The sequence below is a fragment of the Lissotriton vulgaris genome, chromosome 7 (genome assembly GCF_964263255.1).
Source record: "Lissotriton vulgaris chromosome 7, aLisVul1.2, whole genome shotgun sequence".
NCBI classification, from domain to species: Eukaryota; Metazoa; Chordata; class Amphibia; order Caudata; family Salamandridae; genus Lissotriton; species Lissotriton vulgaris.
Genome location: NC_141695.1, coordinates 1615151276 through 1615168403, shown reverse-complemented (window position 1 = coordinate 1615168403; position 17128 = coordinate 1615151276). Strand labels below are relative to the sequence as shown.

Genomic DNA, 17128 nt, shown 5'->3' with positions numbered 1-17128 from the left:
TTGATGCTGTTCCATGCTTTCCCCACTGAGAAGTATTTCCTTGGTGCTTTTTTCCTGACAGCAGCAACACCCAGGGTAGGACTCTGGCTTTGAGTCCTGTATGCCGAATATCATGTGGAAAGGAAGCAGTTTCTACAAGTCCTCAGAGAGTACCCACAAATTAACTCAGCTCAGTAGTATAAGCCCCTGGGCTGGATTGTAGTGGCATGATTAACACCGCTATTATCCTGTCTTAAGGGTGTTGATGCCATGCCGGGGTAGCAGATGTACATGCTGTCAAGTATTTCCTGGATGCTGCTCAGCTCTCTTCCTGCTCAGGAGCAATTCATTTCTACTGCTGCATACTCTTCCTCAGTGGTTAATTTGTAAAAAACATAAGTGCCGGGGCTCTCGTCAGGAAGTAGATTGCATCAGACGGTTTCTCCTGTTTGTGTATCCTAAAACAGAACCAACTGCTAACCATGAAAGCGGGGAGAGGATTTGGCGTAATGGTCAGAGGTTTAAGTCTCAGCTCAATATCCTGGGATTCTGGGAAAATCACTTAACCTACCCGTAAATGCATGTGTCCTTAACTGGTGCTCATGAAAAGCGCCGGTGCTGAGCACCAGAAACCACAAGCTCAAATTAAGCACTGCTCTGAAGCATTTAGTTGAGGCTGTTCTCGCTTTTCTCTGCCCAGAAGCATTTTCTTGGTGCTTTCATGACCCTCGTGTCCCAATGCATGTCCTTGGTGCTGTTCCAAGCTCTTCATGTGCAGAACCATTTCTTTGTTGCTGTTGAATGCACCTCATGCCCAGGAGTAATTCCTTGCTGCAGGTCCAGGTTCTTCCATTCTAGTTGTGTTGTATTGGTGTCTTTCCACTGTATTCCTGCCCAGAACATTTTTCTCACTGCTGCTCTATTCACTTTCTGCCCAAAAACACTTTCCAGGTTTAGTTTCAAGCAGTTTAGACAAAATATCAGAGAAAAAATATTGTGGACAAAAATATAGTGAAGCCAACCTCGCCCTCGCCACAGTTCCTCGTATCCGAAAAACCACAGTCGGCGGCAGATCCTTCTCCTACCTCGCCGCCAAGACCTGGAACGCTCTCCCTACCAGCGTACGACAGACTCAGGACCTGCTGGCCTTCAGAAGACGTCTCAAGACCTGGCTCTTCGATCAGTAGCTCCCCACCCCCCCCGCGCCTTGAGACCCTCACGGGTATGTAGAGCGCTTTAGAAATGTAGTGATTGATTGATTGATTGATAGGTAAGCAAAGTTTTACTATATAGTACTCCACTCCACAAATTTGTCCCTTGGCAGTACACACACACACACACACGCACGCACACACGCACACACACACACGCACACACACACACACATCTTTAAGGGACATAGATGTGGAATTAAGTCTAGTAAATCCATTTGCATTTACCTCCTCAGTATTTTGGTCCCCCTGTATTTTTGACGCAATATTTTTGTTTCCGATATTCAGTCAGTGATCCCTAATTCCAAGCTCATCCTCTCTAGTTCTATTGCACTGACGTATCCCATGATGTATGTGTCCTGGAGCCTTTATTTTACCAGTAGTCCGTTTCTTCCAGTCTGAGTGCTTCCTGAGTCTGATCCTGGGTGCTGATTTTTTTGTTCTGAGGTTGAGATGCGGCTGTCCTTCATCCTTCTCAGCCTATAGCTTTTGTCCCTTCCTCTTGATAAGCGTCTGGAAATAGCTTTGTGGGCACGTGCCAGGGAACTGTGCCATCAGGGATGACTCCATCACCTAGCCCTGTCTCTTCTCCTCACTGCAGATCCTGCCGGGCACAGCTCCCCCTCCAGGCTCCCAGGAGTGTTCCTTTTCTCGTCGTCCCTCCTCTCACCTGCTGGTACATCCTCCCCCTCCCCTCCGACCCCTTCCCCTGGTCCCCTCACGTCCCGGGTCCGGCTTTCGTCAAATTGAACATGATGTCAAATTAGAGCCCTGGCAGGAACAGGCAGAGTGGAGCACCCTGCTTAATGAGGCAGCAGGGAAAATCAATAACTTAATTGCAGACGTTTGATAGACTTTTATCCAATTTATACTCTCTCTGCCCTGCTACGTGGGGAGAATGTGCACAGGAGCAGGCAGTCTGGGCTCAGAAGGGAGGCGTGGATGGATGGATGGCTGAGGAGATGAACAAGCAAAACGGAAGACAGATTGAGGCAATGGAAATGACAGGCAGATATATACACAGGTCAAAGGAAAACAGGGTATATTTACTATTTATAGTGCACATGTAATTTGACACGTAGAAAGACGGACGGGCCAGGTGGACGGGCGGATGGACAGAGAGACAGACAGACGGACGGACAGACGGGCTGGCGGGGCAGACGGGGCAGGCAGATAGGCAGATAGGCAGATAGATAGATAGATAGATAGACAGACAGACAGACAGACAGACAGATAGATAGATAGATAGATAGATAGATAGATAGATAGATAGATAGATAGATAGATAGATAGATAGATAGATAGATAGATAGATAGATAGATAGATAGATAGATAGATAGATAGATAGATAGATAGATAGATAGATAGATAAATAGACAGACAGACAGATATAGATAGTTAGATATATAGGTAGATAGATAGATAGACAGACAGACAGATATTGATAGATAGATATATAGATAGACAGACAGACAGGCAGACAGACGGACAGACGGATGGGCAGGTAGGCAGGTAGGCAGGCAGACAGAAAGACAGACTTACTGACTGGCGGGGCAGGCAGGCAGGCAGGCAGGCAGGCAGGCAGGCAGGCAGGCAGGCAGGTAGGTAGGTAGGTAGGTAGGTAGGTAGATAGATAGATAGATAGATAGATAGATAGATAGATAGATAGATAGATAGATAGATAGATAGATAGATAGATAGATAGATAGATAGATAGATAGATAGATAGAAAGGTAGACAGACAGACAAACAAACAAACACGTTGGCACTTAGGTGTATGTAAAGTACAAACAATGTTGATTGTGGTTGAATGTGGCCAACTGATTCTGGGAAATACTACTGTTCCACATATCACGCAGTACATATCGAATAATGCAACCACTCATCAACCAACAGAACCGACCATTGCCCATACAGTAAGCAAACAGAACCAGATGTTAACTGTACATTACAACAATGGATTCATTCACTCGTTGAACACAACTAGTGATTCATCTGAATTCACAATCATAATCAAGTCAAGAACTCAGGTTGGATCATCAAATGCAACCTACTCACATTAAGCAACAACAAATGGAATCAACGTGTATTTGGACTTTACCATAAAGAGGCAACCACTTCCGCATACAAACAAATAGAACCAGCCACTCAGCACACATCAATTACCCAACCAGCCATTTGTCTCACAATCAATTAACCTTATTACTAATCAGGACCCATTAAAAAGAGACACTGGCACACGCTTCCAAAACAATAACCGGCACCATCCACTAAACAGTTCATCAGACAGGACCATCCCCATTACACATGAAGCATCAGCCACTCTCTGTACAATCAAGATAGACCCAGTCACCCATCACACCTGCCCAATAAATAAACAAGCAATCCCCACACAGCACAATAACAACAAGTTATCACACGATCAGAGAAAATCAGTTTCTCGTTATGAATCAAGAGACAAAATAAGCCGCTAATCACATGGCATAAATCTAGGGCACTTACTCACCAAAAACAAAAGTCATTTATATCACATCAAAAAGTAGAACATGACACCAATTGCAACAAACTTATCTCACTTCAAGAAACTGAGCCAGACGCTCTTCACACTCCAGCAAACATAAACAAACCTGAATCATTCATCAACAAATATGTATAAGTCACTCATCTCAAATGATGTAAAAGATCTAAACACACATTGCATGCCGGTTATGAACTTGCCCCGTATCATACAACAAAATACAGAACATAAAGTCTAAGCAAAACCAAGAAACATTTTAACCACTCCTCAATATGCAACAGAAGCAACCACAAATACTGATCAACAAACAGAACGTGTTAGTCTACCAGTATCAGGAAGCAGAGCTAACCCTTGCATCCCACATTAACAAAGAGAGCAAACCATGCATCATGCATCAAGATAAGAAGCAACCGCCCATACAACATAAAAAGCAGAGTCAGTCACTCATCACACCACGGGAAACAAAGCGAATCACTTATCACAAACCGACCATCCGAGACAACTGTGCATCATGCACTGATAAACAGATGCAGTCACTCATTTACCATCAAGACGCAGGCACAGACATAGCACAAATCACACACGAATAAAGAGAAACAATTGTAAATCAACAAATAGAACCAGACACTCAAGGCAATTCGATGCATCATTACAAGCAATTTACAAACACAACATAAAATAAAACAAAACAGCCACTGCAAGTTAATAAAGCCAACTTCCCATCAGAGATATAGAAAATAGAGCCAGTCTCCATCACAAGCCATCATGTAGAGTACATTATTCATTGATCTCTATGCGGGCTGCACAAATACCAGCCCCTGTGCATTGGGAAAGCAATGGAAAATCCTTCTTTTTTTAACCCTTAGTGCATCCGCCGCAGCCGTCACACGCTTTTTAATCGCCTATAGGATAAACCTTTACATACCATAGAAGTGCATTTCATACAATATCTCAGTAGTACTTCTGAAAGAGTTGTATATCGCACAGCACCAACTTGTATCATTTTGTAAATAAACAAATGGAAAATCAGGTGCCGAGCATTCAACAATCTCTATTCAAAGGCCATGTACTGAAGGCAACAATGATGAGAAAACTGGGGGGTTGTGTACTTTTCTTAATTTCCTTTTGCATAATTATGCAAAATCTCAGAAAAATTATGTGGTATTTTGCGATACACACATCTGGCATTTTGGGGATAATTTTCAGTGCAAAGTGCAGGCTCACATCCAGAATTGATGATAAGATGTACTTTGCACTTACAAATGGTGCAAAAAAACACAGGGGTTGTGAACATAAACTTCTTGCGTTCTGTCCATTCGCGTTGTTTCAGTTCTCCCACAATAGGGTTTTTCACCTGAGAGACCGTACTATTGCTAGGTGGCATAACAGTATAATTATGCGGAATTTCATGCAAAAAGCATAAAGTTAAATTCATGAAGTTGTGCAAAATATGTAGCATAATTGAAATTCCACCCGGACCTAGGGAAATATGTACTCTGCAAAGAACCCGTACACTGGACCCACACCCCAATACAGCAGTTACTCAATGTAGAACTAAGTTTATGTAATTAAGATGTGAAAGCAATACATGTACTTTAAAAAAGATGTGCTTTTAATGTATGCAGGGAACACAGAAACCTTCTTGTTGCCTACACTGTAACTCTAATTACAGGTGGACATTTAAAGGGTTCTTGATTAAGAAGATACTATGGTAAGGATCTATGTAACCAACCCTCTGTTTTTTTTGTTCCCTGCCTTCCCTTATGCTGGTATAGGTACATCGGTAATGCAAGTGACTGCTTCGGATGCGGATGACCCTATGTATGGCAGCAGCGCTAGGGTGGTGTACAGTGTCTTGGAAGGGGAGCAACACTTCTCCGTGGACAGTAAAACAGGTAAGATCTTGAGAGGTTGACCTTCTTTTGAACACGCTTCGAGTTCCTCTTGCGAAACGTGTATGGTCTTAGTGTATCTGCCTTGCAGCATTTGACACGTCTTGAAAAGTTAATATACTTTCCTGTAGTTCAGAGTGCTTTTGGCTATTCTGAATGGTGTTGACATGACAGACAATAATCCAAGATGGTCCGCCAGGCACAAAAGTCTTCTTCAAAAAGTGACAATTCAAGATTGCTTCCAAATTTCAGATCATTGCTTTTTTCCTTGAAGTCCTATCTGTGACATCATTCCTTGGCTTGCCCCTCCCTCCCCCCACCCACTACCATATCATCATAGTATTATTTTTTTACAATTGTAGTAAAGACTCCCCTAACTTCATTATGGTCTGGCTTGACAGCACAGCTGCTACCAGTCAATTATGTGAGACTCACCAGGCGAGGGGCTTTGGCCCCGCCCACTTGTTGGCAGCCAGAGGTACATGTTTTAATTGGGCAAAAACTGTGCGTTTCCACAAAAAAAGTGATTGCCCTCCACACAGCTGTGATCATTTCGCTTATTAATCCAGCTGCCCGGGCTGGAGCTTTCATGGGCACACACATGACATTGTAATGCTATTAAAGTGTCTTAGATAACTAGATAATTTATGCTGTTTTTCTCCGACTGCAGCACAGATAGGCGGAGGGCAGTCATTAACCTACATGGATGTTTAGGTCTGGCTTGGCAATCAACTGTCACCTGACCATTCAATGTACTCCAATATTAGATTACAGTTCTTTGCTTCCACAGAAAGAATCTCTATTCCCATGCAATTTACTTGCAATGCTTCACGTTACCATACACCATTCCTTTAAAGCCAGACCTATTGGCATTGCCAATGCTTGTTAAGTAAGAATGCTCCAGGGAGAGACTTAACAGTCACCTCACCTGACAAATGGCATGTTTGGGCAGTTGCATCAAGGTCTTGAGGGCGAATAACTGTTCATTTAGGGCTGATGCATTCTGTGATTGAGGGGTGTGTGTGAGCTAGGGGCTTTGTAACTGACTTTCATACCTGGGGAATGAGGGCTTCGCCCAAGCTTGAGCACTTGATGAAAACAGAGCACACGATGAACAATTGAGCAATTCTAGAATCGCATAAGGGCTCATAGAAACCTGGATGGATGTCTGTCTTGGTGGATGGTCCAACGGAGAGGGGCCCTGATGGGGAAACATCTGCCCTTTTTAGGTCGAGCATGGAGGCAGTGCGCATGCGCTCCTCGCTCTGCGAGGAATGATGTATTAGGGTATGCACTAGAAGCCCCGCCCACTCTCCACCCATATTTATAATTGGCTTGTGCCATTGTCCTTCGTGAACGCTAGGTTTTGATTCATTATGAGGCTTCTTAGTCTCTCCTTGGTACAGCCGTGTCTCCTTCAGTTACCGCCCATAAGGACTGCACCTTTTACTGGTGTTGTTACATGCTCTGCTTTAAAAGTTGGTGAGCACTATTTTCCTTAATGCTCTTCCCCTATTCCACTAAGTACATAGCAGCACGCCTACTACTATATTTATTTAGATTACTATGCGGTCCGCTTTAACTATAGCGGCCACACCTATTTGCTTATTTAATTTACGGCGCTGTCTGCTTTCAGTTTAGCGGCCGTGCTTATTTAATTCAATATTTTACAGGCCGCCTCTTTCATATTAGTGGGCGCTCTTATTTATTTGGTTAATTAACAGCAAGGGCCACTTTCACTTCCGCGGCTGTGCGCAATGTTTCTTAATTAATGTACTTTTACTTTGAGTGAAAGCGCACCATATGCGCTTTCACTTTAATATTGTCGGTGCCCCATGTTTAGACGCTGCTCACTTTAACCTGAATACCTTGAGCCACGTCTAAATAAATGAGTGTGGCCAACATTAAAGTGCTCTAACATTTGAGAGAGTTTATACTATTGGCATTAAACATAACAATGCCTTTTATATATATATATGTCTTTGGTTTAAAACACATAAATAAAAGACATTGTAATTTACATTGCCAATCGCTTAAACGCTCACAAAAGTGAGACTTATTGCATTAAAATGCTTTTTAGAGCCTTCTGGCTGGCTGACAGGGAGCTCTGTGTGGTGAAGGGAGCTGCTGGTCTCCTCGGAGCTCTGAAGGCTTGCTAAAGGGGCAAACTCACCAAGCCCTTTTGTTCAGTGAAAATATTCACACGAAGCAGGAGTTTATACTTCAGTGGCGTAGAAAGGGGGGGGGGTCCACCACAGGCAGCACAAGTTTAGGGGTGGCGGCTCCCCCCCACTTACCTGCGGCTGTCGCGTCAAACGCAGGGACCGCTAGCACCTCCCCGTGCTTACTTGCAGGCAGCGCGGGGCGTCAAATGCAGGGGCTGCCACAGGCTGCAAAAGGTCTAGCTGTGCCACTGTTATCCCCTCTAAAGAAAGAACAAATTGCCCTGACAACTATTGAGTTATATCCCTGCACGTGGGGGCTATTCCATTTTTTGCTTACCATGTCTGACATGCCTCTCATCATGGACACGGGGGTGGTAAGTGATTGCCAGTTGTCACTCCCTCAACTGGGATGGATGACAGGGCCTATGGCATGGTGGACCATAGGTGATGAACGGCCAAGTCAGAGGTTTGCGCAGGTGGAGGCGGAGAATGCTCTCTCCGTGTAATCACAGTGCTGACACTTAATGCAAATAAAGCGGGGCATAGCAGTCGATTTAAGGTCGTACATCTAACTCTAAGGCCTTTAACCCCACTGTACTTACTATAAAGGAGTAAAATGCAAAATGTAATTGTGTAATAAAAAATGTGTGTGGTGCAAATGTGTAAAACCCCACTGGACAGGCGTGAAACGCCCATTGGGCTCAAAGAGCTTCAGCCTCCCCCCCCATTGTGTGTGTCAGCATGGGCTGAGACAGCTTCCCGGGCAACACACAGCCGCACCCGAGTACGTCACATGTCTTTAACCCCTTCCATGCTTATGACGAGCCCAGCTTGTCATGAGGCACAGTGGAACTGTGCTCATGACGAGCTCAGCTCGTCATAACGGTCGCGGCACTCCCACGTGCAATTGATTCCCCGCCTGTGCGGGAGAATCAATCAGTGGGCGGAGTCGTGACGAGCCCAGCTCGTCATGAGGCACAGCTCCACTGTGCCTCATGATGAGCTGGGCTCGTCACGAGCACCGGGGTGCCGCGCACCCCTGCGCCATGGGGGAATTACCCCCGCGGCGAAGGGGTTAAAAGACCATTTACATGCTTACGAGGCTTTGCTGTGTGTTCATACCTCGTTAGAGCCCCTGCATCTCCACTCTGCATATTGCTGGAAGAATTAGCTCCCCCCCGAAATTTTTAGTAGAAATCGCCCTCGAACCCCCCCCCCCCCCTCAAACACTGTCTCGAACAATGCCACAAGACTTTGTGAAGGTGGAGAGGTTGATTAAACAGCAGCTAGGGATGAGCTATATTAATACCAACGCACACAAAACTAATCCTCCCATCTCTTCCACCTGCTAGGGACCCCTTAACAACACCTGTAATTTACAGCACTAAGAAACGGGAGAAAAGTTGCTGAAGCAGTATAGAAAAAACACATTGTTATTAATACTTCTCATTTTCCTGCTGAAAAGCACCTGGGAGCAGTGACGTGCCGACGGCATGCGGAGAGGGCCACGTGACACGAGTTTTCGAAACTGGGCTACATCAACACGTGCCTTTTAAGCTTCCCCTCGGGCCCCCAGCAGCGCCCATCAGCGGCTCCCTGCGAGAGCAGAGACCTGGAGTGGATAATGCGATTCTCGGTAATCCACATAAAATATTCCAATTGTTTTCACGAAAATAGCTGCTGTCGGAGCGGCTCTCAGCGCGCGGCTGCCTGCTCGAGAGGAGACCTTTCCCTCCTGACATCTCATACTGCCAACATGATCGTTTTGTTCACCTTAAGAGAGCAATTTTTTTTGGAGCATAAGATGCTTTAATGTTGTCCCGAGGGTCGCTCTGGAGAGGTTGGTTTTTCGGTGTTCTGCCCCTGGAGTTCACCTAGAAGTGGTAGCACAGGGGGGAGTAAAGGAGTGAGGACTTCCGGGAGCTAGGATGGAATGGGAGGGAGAGGGGGGCGTCTGACAGGAGAAGAGATGCGGGGAAAACACAAGGATCCTGCCTCGCAAAGACAGGTAGTACTCCTACCTTAGTCGTGAATTTCAGGAGTAAGTCAGGCGTTCTCTCAGGGCTTTAAGTGAGCCTGGTCTCACCGGGTCTGAGCACCGGCAGTTTTTTAAAGGGGGTCTCGAGACGGGTCTCTATCGGGCTCTGTTTTGTGTCCTGGCAACCATTGTTTTCCAATAGTCCTGACTTGTAGGTATGATGTTACTTGTTGTATCACATATCTGGATGCAATGACAGAAACAGTCGGGCGGCACACTATGCTCAGCGCAGATTTTCAGCTTATATGTTAAACCACGCCCTTAATTACATTGGCCACACCCCTTTGAGAGACCCTCCAGTTTTTTCATCCCACTTAAAGCCCTGCGTACTCTTGAGTATTTGAATTCATGAGCACGCGATGATTGAATCGCAGCAAAATCTTTTTGAATCGGGTCCATAGTGGGTCCGACTAGTGCGTCAGAGACTGGTGCCAGAAGGATGGAGGGAAACCCGTGGTTATAGTGTCGAAGAGACATCTAGAAAGAGAGACAGGTGACCTGACAGGTGACCTGACAGAATGTGAGACAAGCAGAAGGAGAGCGAGATAGGAAATAATTGATCAGACAGGAGGAACAGACAGGTGATCACACAGCATACAAATGCAAAAAGAACTATTGATCGACAGAATGCAGAACAATGTCATACATTCACCCCAGTACAGAAATCTGGGCCTAAATCCATTTTTTTGCTCACCATGCCATTCCAGTTTGGACCCAGCCATATGCAAATCAGTCTTGACCCTGCGCCCAATTGCAACAGTCCAACCTGAACTGCAAGGCCAGGTTCTTCCTGGACTCAAAACAAGCATCCTAGGACCGGTTTCAGGGTTTCACCCCACTTCAGCCAGGATAGCTTGATTCCAGTGGCATAGCGAGCATGAGACCCACGTCTGAGCATACCAGTCACACTCGGGGTGACAAATGCAAAAAGAACTATTGATGGACAAAATGCAGAACAATGTCATACACATTGACTGGGGGTGAATGTTTTGAATTGTTCTGCATTCCGTCCATCAATTGTGTGTCTTTTGCTTTCTCGCCCTAAGTGTGCCAGGTATGCCCAGACGTGGGTCCTGGGCTCACTGTGCCACTGGAATCAAGCTATCCTGGCTGAAGAGGGTGAAACCCTAAAATCGGTCCTAGGATGCTTGTTTACGGTCCAGGGAGGGCCTGGCTTAGCTGTTCGGGCTGGACTGTTCCCATGAGGCACAGGGTCAAGACTTATTAGCATATGGCCAGGCCTAAACAGGGGTGGCCTGGTGAGCAAAAGAATGAAGGATTTAACCCAGATCTCTTGACTGGGGGTGCATGTTTTGATATGTTCTGCATTCCGTCCATCAATTGTGTGTATTTCACACGTACACAAGGCAGACAGGAGGGGACAGATCAGACAGGTGTCAAAGTTAGGTGATCATTTGGATGGGAGAAGAGATAGGTAGGCAGCAAGACAGATGAGATAGGTAATCTAACTTAACGGGAGACGAACAGAAGGAGAGGTAGAGGAAAGGATACAGGTGATCAGATAGGCAGTAGAGACCGGTGATCGACACATAGAGAGCAAGACAATCACAGAACAGATGAGACAGCTGGCTAAAGAGGCAGAAAAGCCAGCTGGTCTGTGCTTAATTTGAGCCTGTGGTTTCTGGTGCTCAGCCTCAGCACTTAATTGTCAACAACAGCACTTATGGCTCTCTGCCACATGGTGGTGCTGTCTGTGTTATTTGGAGATGAGCACAACAAAATGTATTTTTTAGTTCATTATACATTAAAAATGACTAATATCTGTCACCAAAGCCATTCTTATCTCTTTGGGGGCCCGGAAGAGTCTGTATTGTCACACTTGTAGGAGTGTGATGGTTAGTATTTGTGTTGGTACTGTCACTAGCAGTGCTGGCAGGGGCAACGGGTAGTGCAAACCGTAGCCATCTGCAGATGAGGGCTGTGGCACTTATGTTTTTACAAATTAAGCACTGAGATCATACAATATACAACACAGGCATGGGGAGAGAGATCAGACAGGCTGTATAGACAGAGCCGATCAAAGAAATGGAAGCAGAGCCAGACAGAAGAGACAGGCAATCAGACAGAATATGATCCAATTACAAGATGCAGACAGAAGGAGACCAATGATCAGACAGGTTGTAGACACTGGTGACGTGGAAGAATGCAAGACAGAGAGAAGGAGAGATGGATCTAAGGAGGCAGCAGACAGACAAGTGAAAGAGAAAGTTGATCAGTCAGGATATGAGACAATCAGAAGGAGAGGAGAGATCGAAAGAGAGCAGTGTTCAGACAGGCTAGAGACTGATGAAGTCTACAAAATGCGAAAGTCACAGAAAGAGAGACAGATCGAAGGAAACAGCCGACCATAGATGAAGAAATGACAGGCGAGCAGGCAATATATTAGACAGACAGATGGAAAGGGAGATTTGAGACCACTGTTGTAGGCAGAATAGACAGGCGATCACACAACAAATGAGGCAGACAAGGAGAGAGATCTCAGACATGCAGTTGAGACAGGTTATTAGACAAAGGCAGAACAGATGAGTAGGCAAACCAAATTGGCAGACGATCAGAAAGATGGACACGACTAATCAGACACATGGAAGAGACAGGTGATCACACAATACAGAAGGCAGATAGGAGGAAGGTGATCAAACAGCTGGAAGAGAAACGTGATCCGACAGATGGAAGAGACACATGGGTAGACAAGTGGAAGAAGTGTCTGATGAGAGAGAAAGAGACCCAGACCAATTGAAGGTGACAGCTGATAAGACAAGCAGGAGAAGAGACAGGTATTGAACATATGAGTTATACAGAAGAAGTGAGATACTGCAGGCTAATGAGACAGGCAGTCAGACAGATGGAAGTCGATAAGTTACGGGTAAAGGTAAGAAAGAAATGTTTTGTTCAGAGCAGCCCTTTTTGAGACAGTGGCAGGGCACTAGGTTTGCATTTCTCTCGCTGATCCTTCTACATTGACTTTTTAGTTTTTTTCTATTAATTATCCAACCCACTCCTTCTACTCCTTCTACTCCTTCTTCCTATTTTTTATTCACCTGCCCTCTCTCCCTCCACTGATCCCATGTCATCTTTCCGCTTCTCTCTTGGAGCAGGAGCCTAGATTTAAAAAAGTTCACCAGGATGTCTCGTAGTTTATAAATTACCGTTTATCATCAAGCTGGCTGGGCTCACAGGTTCTCCAACTTCTCATCAAGATCTGCAGATGCAGGAGAAGGAATGACCATTTCCAGCCCTTCCAGCCTCTCTAAATAAGACAGAAATGTAGATGGGATGTTAAGGAGAGTGGGACAACACAATCTGAGGATTTCTTTCCAGGTCCTGGCTTTTGCAGAAAGCTTAGAAGTATCTGAGAAGAAACTGTAAATCCTCCGAATACTGGCCTATGGTGCGGAAGACGAGGTCTGCATTGATTGGACAAGACCTCCTTGGCTCCCACGAGGCACTCCAATGGTAGCTGTGGTCCAGCAGTCCAGGCTTACTCAGAGGAGGCAGTGACAAGGTGGTGTCAGATACAATCCACCACAGAGGTGATCACACTTACCCAAGATCAATATCTAGTCAGAGGTGCTTATTTTAAAATCAATATGTATTTAACATTAATTAAGGCGAATAGATGGTTCGCAATTACCAGGAATTGATGGTAATAACCACAAAGGGCCTTGCTTAGGAGATAGTACCCCGAATCGTTTTTACACAGAGTAGCGTCACATCACCAAAATTGTGGCCAACATCTTTACTTTGAGTAGCGGTTTGCATTAATATCTGGTCTGGCTTTATAATAATTTTTTTATAGCCAAATGCTATTGTTTTACAAGAACAGAAGTACAAGCAAATGCACCTTTCCCCCTTCCCAAGCTGAATCTCAGAGTTGAACAACACACAACGAGGGTCACCCTCTCATCACAATGAGGATTTAAAATAAATTTACGGCATGCTTTTCACAGTGTCATCAAATTTCTCTGGCTTTATGCCTTGGGGAGATCACTTTTTCTTCAGGATGGACAATGGAAGTAAATGTATGTACTTCAGTATGGGGTGAAACAAAGTGTTAAAGGGCATCAGTCTAGCACTGTGGCATACCACAGGCCCCCGCAGCCCCCGCAGTGTGGGGGGGGGCAGAGCTCCACAGGAACCCCTCATTGCAGTACCCTGCCAGAGAGCTCCCTAGTAAGTCGAGGGGGGGGGCTCCATGTACTTAGCAGGTGAGTCCCCTCAAGTTTCGTTACACCACTGGTCTAGCACAACAAACCCATTGATGGCTTTGCATTTTCTGCTTGATATAAGTGTTGATCAAAAATCACAAGTTGTTTTAAAAAATTCTTGAAACCACAAAATATTCTGAACTTTGTTGTCATGGTTTTCTCTGTATCTGAATGATTCCCAGTCCTGGGTTGTCTCTTGCACCCTAGGTTATATGTTGGGGGTCACTGGATGAACACAATTGTTGCCTTTTTGAGAATAACTATCTTTGCCCTTGTATTTGAGATGCCACTGGTGACCGATGCACTTCCCTTGAAGCTTTGTACAAGTTCTGGGCTCCCAGTTGGAAGAAACAGACCCATAGTTCAAATTCAGATGCCTGCATCCACATTTTTCAGTGTCTGACTTTCAGGGTGACCGAAAAGAGCATTGACTACTAATGCATGGGGCTCTCTTAGTACTGAGCTGCAGCAGGAACACACAACCAATCAATCAATCAATCAATCAGTGACACTTATATAGCGCGCTACCTACCCGTAGGGTCTCAAGGCGCTGGGGGGGGGGGGGGGGGGTGCCGCTACTGCTCGAACAGCCAGGTCTTCAGCTTCTTCCTGAAGGAGAGGTGGTCTTGGGTCAGGCGCAGGTCGGGAGGGAGGGAGTTCCAGGTCTTGGCGGCCAGGTAGGAGAAGGGCCTTCCTCCCGTAGTCGCTCTTCGGATGCGGGGGACGGCGGCGAGGGCGTGGTTGGCTGATCTGAGGTGGCGTTTGGGAGCGTAGAAGGTGATTCGGCTGTTGAGGTAGCTCGGGCCCTGGTCGTGTAGGGCTTTGTGTGCGTGGGTGAGTTGGCGGAAGGTGATTCTTTTGTTGACGGGGAGCCAGTGGAGGTCTCTCAGATGTCCGGTGATGTGGCTGGTTCGTGGGATGTCGAGGATGAGTCTGGCTGAGGCGTTCTGGATCCGCTGGAGTCTCTTCTGGAGCTTGGCGGTGGTACCGGCGTAGAGGGCGTTGCCGTAGTCCAGTCGGCTGGTGACGAGGGCCTGGGTGACGGTCTTCCTGGTCTCGGAGGGGATCCACCAGAAGATCTTTCGTAGCATGCGTAGGATGTTGAAGCACGCCGAGGAGACGTTGTTGACTTGCCTGGTCATGGAGAGGGAGGAGTCCAGGATGAAGCCCAGGTTGCGTGCACTGATTTGCAGTTGCCCAATGACATTGTGGAGACATTAGGCAGCAAGGAACCACAGTCCATTAATGATGAGAGGCTGTTCCAGCACCCATATTCTCCAGCCAATTGAGACTGCAGTAACAGTTTCACAATACCGCAAAAGGCCTCTAAATTATCATTTTTTGTCTCAAATTTACGCTTTGCAAAGGTTGTGAAATTTAAAAAAAGGTATGTGAAGTTTTTTAGTCAGTAGACATGATCTGGGGGCCAGGACAGGCTAGCGTAGGCATGGTCAGGTCTGAAGTCTTAATGCTGGAACATGCACCAACCATCTTCGGGTAGGTCTCCTCCTCAAACTTTATCCCAACGGAAGCAGAAAAGGCCACAAGCAGCTCCGAGGACCAGTGAGCAATTGTGAAGCCCCAGTAGATTCTTCTGAGTCATGCTTTTTGAAGAACTGAATTTGAAATTAATGTACATATGCAGCACAGGGAAGCTGAGGAAGTCTCCAACTCCCCATCAGCATGAAGCTTTGTTTGAAATTTTGGGTAAAACTTTTGAGAGAAGGTGGCTTTTTGGGGGCTCCCTTCCAGGAGAAACGTGTCCTCAACTCATATTGTGTATTTCAGAACCAAACCAATATATCATGCACAAAGTCTTCTTAATTTTATCTTAAAGCATGTTGGCATTGATTGCTTGGAACGAGGGTCATGTGCACAGGTTGGATTCAGACTCTTCACTCTGAGTTACAGTAAGCACAGATGCACAAAATAGCTTGAAATTTCACAATTTGTGTGCTGTGATATTCTGTGTGCTTTAAACTCTTTCCTCCTCCTGGTTGAGAAAGTGAGTAGCCTAGTCATAGTTAGAGATCCAATGTGACCAAATAACTATCTTTTCATGTGTTTGCCTAATTGAGCTCCTGCTCTTAAAAAAACGTTTTCGCTGCCAATCACAAAGGTGAAGGGGTCCCCTGAGGACTCCTTCCCCTCCCGTTTGTGACTGGCTTAACACCTAATTGAAGTAGCCGGTAAACCGCAATTGTTTTGCGACTGCATTCTGGTTGCAAAGCAATCGCACATCACCTGCGACTCGCTATTAGGAAGGGATGCCGTTGGCATGCCCCTTCCTAAAAGCGACTTGCTAACCTTATCAAAACAAGCATTGGAAATGCAATAGGTCTCGCAGTAGTAAAGTTTGAGCTATAGGTGTTATTTATTTTTTTGTTTTTTATTTATGTGTTGTTTTTTCTAAATAGCTAAATTACTAGCTTTCTTCTTTACAAAGCCAATAGTTATAATTTTTGTAAATGTGACACCTCTAGCATTTGTAAAGCAACATGTTTTGTATTAACGGGACTTATATGTGACTTATATGTATTGATATAAAAAAAATCAATGGCTTTAAAAAACAATTAATAATTAATACGTAAATAAAATGGATTTTATTTTATATTGCCAATAGCTTAAAGTTTATTAAATATATTTAGTGAAGATGCTGTGGTTGCGCTGAGTGAGGGTGAGTGAGGGTGAGGGTGAGTGAGGGTGATTGTGAGTGAGGGGTTGAGGGTGAGTGAGGGTGAGGGGTTGAGGGTGAGTGAGGGTGGGTGAGGGGTTGAGGGTGAGTGAGGGTGAGTGAGGGTGAGTGAGGGTGAGTGAGGGTGAGTGAGGGTGAGGGGTTGAGGGTGAGTGAGGGTGAGGGTGGGTGAGGGTGAGTGAGGGTGAGGGGTCGAGGGTGAGTGAGGGTGAGGGGTTGAGGGTGAGTGAGGGTGAGGGTGAGTGAGGGTGAGGGATTGAGGGTGAGGGGTTGAGGGTGAGTGAGGGTGAGGGTGAGTGAGGGTGAGGGTGAGTGAGGGTGAGGGGTTGAGGGTGAGTGAGGGTGAGGGTGAGTGAGGATGAGGTGTTGAGGGTGGGTGAGGGTGGAATGGGAGTGGTGGAGT

The 17128-nt window shown here is 45.8% G+C and overlaps 1 protein-coding gene across 1 annotated transcript in view; it reads left to right on the top strand.

Moving 5' to 3' along the window:
• Nucleotides 1-17128, top strand: part of CDH22 (cadherin 22) — a 1063019-nt gene that overhangs the window by 428120 nt on the left and 617771 nt on the right. The window contains exon 3 of the mRNA XM_086932547.1: nt 5485-5604. Coding sequence (XP_086788673.1) covers nt 5485-5604 — 120 coding nt within the window. The remainder of the gene's footprint in view (nt 1-5484; nt 5605-17128) is intronic.